General features: G+C 46.9%; 1 protein-coding gene across 1 annotated transcript; it reads left to right on the top strand.

Annotated features, from left to right (window-relative positions):
- The first annotated feature begins 2,796 nt into the window (after positions 1 to 2,796).
- On the top strand, positions 2,797 to 10,198 carry LOC139416964 (methyl CpG binding protein 2). The gene is made up of 3 exons (XM_071166181.1): positions 2,797 to 2,849; positions 4,165 to 4,557; positions 5,603 to 10,198. The coding sequence occupies exons 1-3, from the start codon at positions 2,818 to 2,820 to the stop codon at positions 7,455 to 7,457; spliced, it is 2,280 nt and encodes a 759-aa protein (XP_071022282.1). The 5' UTR covers positions 2,797 to 2,817; the 3' UTR covers positions 7,458 to 10,198.
- The last annotated feature ends 322 nt before the right edge of the window (positions 10,199 to 10,520 follow it).

Below are 10,520 nucleotides of genomic sequence, written 5' to 3'. Positions count from 1 at the left end.
GACTCTGACATGATGAAACTCTGGAGGAAAGTGACACGGTTGAAGATCTCTGCGAATGCTACTTGTTGCTCCTGGGTTGACAGTCTCATCTCATCAAATACTGCTCTGATGCCTGAGCAGAGGTGTGATAGGAGACGTGGAACTTCCTTGGATGAGGATTTTCTAACAAGTTAGCCACAAGCATCACTTTTAACAGAATTAGGGCCCGAGGTCGGCGGCTACCTTGGGTAGAATGGTGGAGAGTGTGTTTGAGTTCCTCTCCGTTGCGTAGGATGGTCTCCTGTGACTTGAGGGTGACGCTCTGGGCCTCCACTAGGCTCTCAGCCATACGCTGGGTAGAGGACAATCGCTCCACCACCCCCGCTGAGCTCTCTGTTAGCCTAGACACCAGCACCACATTCAGCAAAGCACCAGACAGAAGAAAAGTGGTTAAAACAGGGAAGTACTACTTTTAAAAAAACGTGTCCAATAACAAAACATCTACGATACGGATCGTCAACCCTCCTGGAGAGCTATTGAGCCAGTTTGTTTTGCATAGCCCGGTGCCCCGGGTGAGTGGAGATTACATTTGACAACCAATGGAATTAGGTAAAATGTGCAAACCCCACCCAACCGGGACACCTGGCGAAGTAGTCAGGTACAGGTACACTGCACATACCACTGCACCTGTAGTCAGGTGTACTGCACCTGTAGTCAGGTGTACTGCACCTGTAGTCAGGTGTACTGCACCTGTAGTCAGGTGTACTGCACCTGTAGTCAGGTGTACTGCACCTGTAGTCAGGTGTACTGCACATAGCACTGCACCTGTAGTCAGGTGTACTGCACATAGCACTGCACCTGTAGTCAGGTGTACTGCACATAGCACTGCACCTGTAGTCAGGTGTACTGCACATAGCACTGCACCTGTAGTCAGGTGTACTGCACATAGCACTGCACCTGTAGTCAGGTGTACTGCACATACCACCTCACCTGTGGATGGTGTTCTCAGCCTGGTGTTGCCAGCTCTCACTCTGCAGGTGTCGACAGATGCTGTGGGCGTGGGTGAAAAATTCCGTGTAGGCGTTGAAGGCCACAGGGTCCATAGTTCTAGTACAGCTGCTGACCTCGCTGCCCTCTGGACATGCTGGGAATGAACGGCCTGATCTGACAGACATAACAATATATCCTACTGTTATTCAGTCGCAATGCCATAATGAAACTGTTTCTGAATCAGTCCCTGGCACAATGCCAAATATATCCTACTGTTATTCAGTCGCAATGCCATAATGAAACTGTTTCTGAATCAGCCCCTGGCACAATGCCATAACGAAAGTTACTTATTCAGTCACTGGCACAATGCCTAAATGAACTACAACCAGTCCATCTTAATTTCTGGAGGATAAAATATATATATATATATATTATTTCAATATTATATTGCAGTAGCCTAATATTTATATAGGCCTACTAAACATTTCAATAAGTCTACCTATATTAACTCGAGATCCCAAGGGGGCTTTTTCTACCACGCTACACTTAGAGCTGTCAGCAAACAGTTGTTGAATATTTATAATAAATCAAAAAAAAGTGTTTAATTACTTGCGCAGGTGACAGTGGGTAAAACGTAGGGCAATCCTACTCTGTATATCAACCGTGAAGTCTCTGCAACGCGCGTCGATATTCTCCAGCGCATTAGACCAACATTCACCATAGCGCGGTTGGGCCGCAAGGTTCCGAACCCTCTGCAGCTCCGCTCTGCCTTCAGCCGCAACGTTAGCAGCTGTTTCTGCGTCACGGCACGACGACCATGGTAAACAGACGCAGAGAAGACACAAAGTCCACATTTCCGACAAAAAAATAATAATATTTTTTTAAAGGTCACCTACAAAGTCAGCAATCAAGTGTTACGGTAGGAAATCAGACAGGGGGAAAGCAATCAAATGAGGCCGGCAACCCTATTCCTTGAGGGCCACATCCAAATAAGCACGGCACCTGACCAACTGAGCTAATTGATCAGTTTAGTGATTGCCTAAATTCAAACACACTTGTGCCCGCTTTGCCTAAGGCATGTTAAGACTAACTTCATTGTTAGAACCATATATATATAATAATAATAATAATAAACGATATGGTTATAACTATTAACTTAGCCTTAAGATGCTTTTGGAAAACCGTGCCCTGGTCTTCGAGGTTAAGTGAAAAAGAGGCATTCCAAGACCAGGGTTGGCTGTCAGGTTGATGATGTCACCTGTAGTAGAGGTTGCAAAGGGGTCAAACCATTAACCAGTCCAATTAAAGCAAACGCCATAATCAATGGGTATTTGGTGAGTTGAATCTGATAATTTGTCAATCATCGGGGTTTGGGACTACAAGCGGTGCAGAGAAGAGGAAAACGTTTAAATTAAACTATTTTACCTGTAGTTCATCACTTGCATGTGTTTGGAGCTGAACAAATGCAACTTTGAATGGGAGACAGATTGTCAAGGAACGCTATAGTGGGGATTTTCTGGTCCGTTTCACTTCCCCGACATTTAACACCAGTGCATAGCCTGCCTGTACATTCAGCCTTGCTCTGCGATTATGTGTGTCATGTGTATTTTCTGCAGATGGAGATAGTAGCCTCAGCTCAGAGTTCACAATCATTTACATATTTACAGCGTAAGACAACTTCTCTCGCGAGATCCAAGCGCTCATGCGATGGGTCTTATAAAAGTGTTCCCACGGATCTCGCGTGATTACGCCACCGACGGCAGTGGAATTGAGGCAGGGGGCGGGGTTCAGAGAGGTACCCATGAGATGTTTGGAGACATTTTTATCAAATTATTTATTTAAATAAAAATGGCCGCCGTAGAGAGCGGAGAGGAGAAACTGTAAGTGTGAATTACATGTATTCACCATTTAAATGTCGAGTTATATGACTGCAGGTCTTGTAAAATGTATTGCTGTATTTAACTAAAGTAATGTGGTGTATTTTAGTTCTGAACTGGTCAGCAGGGTAGCTTACTGAAAGAAGCGTTCTGAATACGTCACCAAGTTATAGCTAAGTATTTCCCTTACTTTACAAGATCATGGCTGAGCGAAGAAATTCTCAGTTAGCTAACGTATGTGGTTGTGTGGGGGGTGTGTGTGTGTGTGGGTGTGTCATTTTCTGACCTCACTGAAAACAGAGCAGTAGATGTGTTAAGATATTAACTGTCAAAATAGATTTGTCCGCATCCTCCACCCTCGTAACCAATTTGGCATGCTGCTAACGGGCTGGCTAAATAGCTGTAGCTGGATACATTGTAGCGTCAGCTGGTTACATACCTTGCCATTTGACATGGTAATGTGGCAACAAAGTAGCCACATCATTGCTGCGTTTGTTATGATAATGCATTTTTTATTTATTTTTTCTACAGAGAAAATATCCTAGCTAGGTTTCTGGTTGTGACGACTGGTATCATCTAGCTAAACGCTGGAACTAGCTGACATGAGTTGGCCCATTTTCTAGAATAACTAATACTCGTGTAATGAAGCAATCAAAGTGTTGTTTTTATTGCATGAAGGACTGAGTGCCGTGGTAGAAAAGTACAGTGATATACCGTCAAAAAATATCTCCCTGTATTTTTTATTTTTCTACACTGACGTCTGGTAATGAAATATTCTAGATGGGACAATTTGAATAACAAAACAAATATATGCTAACTATTGTTTATATGCATTTCAATAAGAGTTGCTGTGTAGATCATGATAAGGGGTGTGTGTGTGGACCATGTGCAGTTCATAACATTTCAACCATAAGTATCTCTTGCCCCAGTGTCTTCCCTGGCTGGCTGCTTCATTCTATGTGCCTGATATTGGGCTTGGTTTAGACTAGCTCCTCAGCCAGTAGGTTTATCAGTCCAGTCCAGGTGCATTTTCCAAACTTCTAGTCATGTAATATATGTTTCACTATGGGAAGAAACATAACAACAACAACAACAACAACAATTCCCAAAGTGATGTTTTTACTACACATTTGTGAATTAATGTAGGTTGTGGGGGAGCAAGCTGAGGTTCGAAAACTTATCTGGGACTTTGAACTCTTGTTTCAAATGTCTTATCAGCCAAAGATAGCCATTCTCCATATTCTGATCTGATAGCCTAAGATGAGATCATGCCTCGGCTCTGCCTCTTCCCACTCATGACTAATGTTGTCTTCCACAGCAGTGAGGAGAAGAGGGAGGACGTCAACCAGAATCAGAGCTCCAACGACAAGGACCCTAAGACACACAGCAAGCCCAAGAAGGTGAGGAGGGATGTGGAGAAGGAGATGCTGGAGTCTTCATCCTCCCCTCCTCCAGCCCAGCAGCCCTGTTCAGACCAGGACCAGCTCCAGCTAGCGGATGCTGAGGCGGGGCCCTCGGAGCCCATGGTCGCTGCAGCTGGCGAGGCCTCGGGTCTCTCTGAGTCCTCTCCTTCGCCCAAACAGAGGAGGTCCATAATCAGGGACCGAGGTCCGCTCTACGACGACCCCTCTCTACCCCAGGGCTGGACACGTAAACTCAAACAACGCAAGTCTGGGCGGTCCGCTGGGAAGTTTGACGTCTACTTGATGAAGTGAGTAGGCTGTGATAAGAGAGCCTTATCAAATAGTGTCTCTTAAAATCATTTTATTATTCTACCTTTTATTTCAACAAGGAACACAGACTGAGACCAGGGTCTCTTTTAACAGCCGGGCCCTGCGTATACATGTTTACACATACAGTTTTAGGTACAATGATTAAGAAACTACAACGAGATCAACAAAAAACGATCACAGATATCACACAAAACAAAAACAGCAACATATTACATTTACACACAGGTTATTCCCCTAACAGAAATGATTTCATATGATAATACTACATGTGGTACAGCCTGATCTCCTTTAGGGGTGACATAAAATCCTTCCCTGAAAGTAACAGTTTCATCCCCCTTTTGATATTGTTAATGTGACTGAACTGTATAAAGAGTGTTTCACGGGACTGTTTTCAGGTTTAGGGAAATACTTCAATTTATACATGCATATATACATACATACATACATATGTGTATATATACACATACATACATACATACATACATACATACATATGTGTATATATACACATACATACATACATACATACATACATACATACATACATACATATATATATACAGCACCAGTCAAAAGCTTTGACACACCTACTCATTCAAGGTTTAAAAAATATATATATATATTTTATTTTCTACAAAGCTGTCATCAAGGCAAACGGTGGCTACTTTGAAGAATCTCAAATATATATATATATTTTTTTTTTGGTTACTACATAATTCCATACGTGTTATTTCATAGTTTTGATGTCTTCACTATTATTCTACAATGTAGAACATAGAGAAAAACCCTTGAATGAGTAGCTGTGTCCAAACGTTTGACTGGTACTGTGTATAATATTGGTTCCTACTCGCCCAGACGCCCACCCACTCTTTATTCCAAGGACACTCACTTTAGTCGATCTCCAGAGGGATGAACATTTCATCTCCGTCATATACACACTAAATATTCCAGACTTGTGTTTACAGAAAGCACGTTAACAGATCCGTTTACAGTTAGAATGTTTTGGTTTGATCTGAATTTCAGCCCCGAGGGGAAAGCTTTCCGATCCAAGGTGGAGCTGATCGCCTACTTCCAGAAGGTCGGGGACACCACCACCGACCCCAACGACTTCGACTTCACCGTAACCGGGCGTGGCAGCCCCTCCCGCCGCGAGAAGAGACCCCCGAAGAAACCCAAAGTGGTGAAACCGTCGGGGAGGGGCAGGGGCCGGCCGAAGGGGAGTGGAAAGCTACGCCCGGCTACGGAGGGTGTGGCGATGAAGCGTGTGGTGGAGAAGAGTCCTGGGAAGCTCCTGGTTAAGATGCCGTTTGGAGCGTCCAAGGCATCCGAGACAGCTGGGCAGACATCGGAGCTGGTCGTAGTCACCAAGAAGCGCCCGGGACGGAAAAGGAAAGCGGAGATACCACCGCAGACTGCTCTGAAAAAGCGGGGGTGTAAGCCAGGGTCGGGGGTGACAGCAGTTTCTGGTACGGCGGGTTCCAGTACTTCCTCATACGCAGCGGCTGCTATCATGGCCGCAGAAGCCAAGAGGAAAGCTCAGAAGGATTCTTCTGCTAAGCCGGTGCAGCAGACCGCTCTGCCCATCAAGAAACGCAAGACCAGAGAAACTGTTGAGGAGACTAAGGAGACTCCAGCCATCACCACGCCACTGCTCGGGGCAGGGGGTGGTGGTGGGGCAGGAACTGTGATGGGGACAGGGAATGGTGATGGGGCAGGAACTGTGATAGGGATGGGGGCAGGGGGTGGTGGTGGGGCAGGAACTGGGATGGGAACAGGGAGTGGTGTTGGGGCAGGACCTGGGATGGGAACAGGGAGTGGTGTTGGGGCAGGAACAGGGAGTGGTGTTGGGGCAGGAACTGGGATGGGAACAGGGAGTGGTGTTGGGGCAGGACCTGGGAGTGGTGGTAGGGCAGGACCTGGGACGGGAACAGGGAGTGGTCTGGCTGTGGTGGCAACAGAAGGGACAGAGCAGGGACACAAGCTGCCAAAGAGTCCAGGGAGGAAGCACAAGGACAGTCCCCTGGCAGCAACGGTTACCACGGAGACCAGTGGTGTGTCTGAAAGGTGGCCCAGCGGAGGCAGCAGTAGTATCACTACTCCAAAGAGCCACAGCCACAAGAGAAAGGAGCGTACGCCGCACAAACACCATCACCATCACCACCACCGTCACCATCACACACACTCCTCTGTAGTGGAGGATCATCCTCAACCCTCCCAGAGGCCCCCTCACCACCACTTCCCCGGCCTGACTATGGGGCTGGTCTCCCATACAGCCAGGTCCTCGGTGGGGCCAGGGGCCCTCCAACAGAACAAGCCCCAGGACCTGAGCACCTCTAGGGGACCCTGCCGGGCCAGCAGCAGGCCAGAGGGCCAAACCACGACCAGAGGAGAGAGGGGAGAGGTCAGCTCGGCTGCGGTAGTAGTAGTGGGAACGAGTGACACCAGAGGCAACAGAAATCGAGCAGAGGAGGCAGCGGGGACAGTGGTAGGGAGGGATTTGAGAGACATTGTACCCTCCTCAGCAGTACCGAGGCCCAGCAGAGAGGAGACCGTCTCTGCTGTGCCCAGACCTAGCCGGGAGGAGATGGTCTCTGCTGTGCCCAGACCTAGCCGGGAGGAGACGGTCTCTGCTGTGCCCAGGCCCAGCCGGGAGGAGACGGTCTCTGCTGTGCCCAGACCTAGCCGGGAGGAGACGGTCTCTGCTGTGCCCAGGCCCAGCCGGGAGGAGACGGTCTCTGCTGTGCCCAGGCCCAGCCGGGAGGAGACGGTCTCTGCTGTGCCCAGGCCCAGCCGGGAGGAGATGGTCTCTGCTGTGCCCAGGCCCAGCCGGGAGGAGACGGTCGAGTCTCGGACACCGGTCACTGAAAGGGTTAGTTGACTGTATGGTAGGACCCCTGTCTGTAAGGAGAAAAGGAGCCGTGTAGAGGAGCAGTGGGTTTTATAAGACAACAGAAAAGGACGTGTACATGGAAACACAAGGCAGCTGTTGGTTGATTGTTCTTTCTGTGGGTTGGGCTGTTCATCTGTTTATTGACAGGTAGCGCAGCTTAATGGTCAACCCACAACAGATTGCTTCCTGATAAATGAACTTATTATTATTATTATTTCTTTCTTTGTTTGGTCATTGTTTTGTTCTCTGTTTTGCTCTTTTAAAACCTGTTGTCATTCGACCCAGAAGCCTTTGCTTAAAATCTCACAGGAAGTGAAGGACCTGCACTTCCGGTGCCATCATTAGACGGAAACCATGGTAACCACGATGATGACTCATGAACCTCAATCATTCAGTTCTTCACTGTGGTTTTAAGATAGCGTATATAAAATGTAAAATTTTAAAAAAGGCATGTGTCCTGTCTGTAGTTCGCTCACAGGTGGTCTTTTCCAGCGTTGTGGCTAGAAGCGGCACAACACACATACACCGCTTCCACTGCTTCTTCTTCTGTTGTAGCATCCTCTGTTTACTGCAGTACGCTCAGCGTCCAGTCCACCGACGCTTTGCAATACGTCCCATAGGGCACCCTATTCCCTAATAATACGATGCTTTTGGCCAGAACCTTATGGGCCCTGGTCTGAAGCAGTGGGCTGGAAGTAGTGCACTGAATAGGGAATCATTTGGGACACAGTTGGGTTTCCAGTCCTTGCTCTACAGTCAGCATATTAATTTAGGTGACATATGTTTTCCTCGTTGGCCTATATTATGTAGATGCCAAGTCTTCTGTGTGTGTGTGTGTGTGTGTGATGTCGATCATCTCCTTCTATATACAGTAGTCTCAGTCTGAAACAGCAGCCTATTCCCTACACAGGGAGAGACAAGTATTCTCCCCAAGCAGGCTGGAGGTTTTTTCTCTTCCACTTCACACAGAGACAAGAGGTACTTGATGATCAGAGAGATTATGATTAAGTTAGAATGTTAATGTGGCCCAGGCAGCAATAGGGCTGAGTATATAGGATGTTGATGGGGCCCAGGCAGCAATAGGGCTGAGTATATAGGATGTTAATGGGGCCGAGGCAGCAATAGGGCTGAGTATATAGGATGTTGATGTGGCCCAGGCAGCAATAGGGCTGAGTATATAGGATGTTGATGGGGCCCAGGCAGCAATAGGGCTGAGTATATAGGATGTTGATGTGGCCCAGGCAGCAATAGGGCTGAGTATATAGGATGTTGATGGGGCCCAGGCAGCAATAGGGCTGAGTATATAGGATGTTGATGGGGCCCAGGCAGCAATAGGGCTGAGTATATAGGATGTTGATGCGGCTGAGTATATAGGATGTGGCCCAGGCAGCAATAGGGCTGAGTATATAGGATGTTGATGGGGCTGAGTATATAGGATGTGGCCCAGGCAGCAATAGGGCTGAGTATATAGGATGTGGCCCAGGCAGCAATAGGGCTGAGTATATAGGATGTTGATGGGGCTGAGTATATAGGATGTGGCCCAGGCAGCAATAGGGCTGAGTATATAGGATGTGGCCCAGGCAGCAATAGGGCTGAGTATATAGGATGTTGATGGGGCTGAGTATATAGGATGGGGCCCAGGCAGCAATAGGGCTGAGTATATAGGATGTGGCCCAGGCAGCAATAGGGCTGAGTATATAGGATGTGGCCCAGGCAGCAATAGGGCTGAGTATATAGGATGTTGATGGGGCCCAGGCAGCAATAGGGCTGAGTATATAGGATGTTGATGGGGCCCAGGCAGCAATAGGGCTGAGTATATAGGATGTTGATGTGGCCCAGGCAGCAATAGGGCTGAGTATATAGGATGTTGATGGGGCCCAGGCAGCAATAGGGCTGAGTATATAGGATGTTGATGGGGCCCAGGCAGCAATAGGGCTGAGTATATAGGATGTTGATGGGGCCCAGGCAGCAATAGGGCTGAGTATATAGGATGTTGATGCGGCTGAGTATATAGGATGGGGCCCAGGCAGCAATAGGGCTGAGTATAGACCTTCTCCAATTATCCCAAATGTCACCCTGTTCCCTGTATAGTGCAGTAATCTTTACCAGAGCCCTGTGGGCCATCTAAAGTAGTGTACTACAAAGGGAAGGGGGTGCCATTTGGGACAGAAGACGGAAGCTTTGAAATGGAAACCTCTTGATGCAGACATAACTTCCTATCTGAATGGTTGAGGTGATGAAACCCCAGGGTTTTAGAGGCCTAGATACACCAATGATGTGTGGTGGCTCACATTGTTCACCAAGTGACTAGGTGTTGCCAGCAGTTTGATGACCTCTACTGAAAAACACAAGTTGAATTTTCTTTCAAGGCTTTAAGAATTCAAATTCTACTGACGTTTTGAAAGCTGTGTCGTCCTACAGAAAATAACAGGATTCATTTAAACCTATACGTTTTTCCCAGTAACATGAATTAGCCAGTAAAATGGACACTTTTACCCAATCACTCCTAAATGGAACTGTTTCCCAGAGTCGGATAGGAAGCTAAAAAAAGCACAACAGGACCCAAGACATGATTATGGACGCGCCATAGATTTCTGGACCCCCCCAGTCCTGTATTTTGTCAATACCTATCAGAAGGTTTCTGATATTTAAATTATTTCCAAAATAACATAAAAAACCCAACCCCACTGAAGAAATGTGTTTTTCTGTTTGAAAAAAGAAAATAAAAATGTCATGAATTTATATATATATATATATATATATATGTATATAATTCTGTTTTAAGAATTATTTTAAATTAGAAGATGTATTGTTTTGACCAGGAATGTGTCTGTCTCCAGCTTTGACGTAGGACTTCTATCATCACCCAGACTCCTTTCTGCATGCAACAGGACTAGCCTAGTTATCCGTGACTTCATGAAACTTGGTGTTAGACTGGGTTTTTTTTTTTAGTTTAAACTCACAGGTGGGCAGTCAAAAGATATGGCGTGGGGGGGGGACTACTCTTAGTCATCGGGGGGGGGGGACTACTCATAGTCATCGGGGGGGGGG

Source organism: Oncorhynchus clarkii, chromosome 9, assembly GCF_045791955.1.
Source record: "Oncorhynchus clarkii lewisi isolate Uvic-CL-2024 chromosome 9, UVic_Ocla_1.0, whole genome shotgun sequence".
Classification (NCBI taxonomy): domain Eukaryota; kingdom Metazoa; phylum Chordata; class Actinopteri; order Salmoniformes; family Salmonidae; genus Oncorhynchus; species Oncorhynchus clarkii.
The sequence above is the reverse complement of the archived record's forward strand: the minus strand, read 5'-3'. Positions and strand labels throughout refer to the sequence as shown.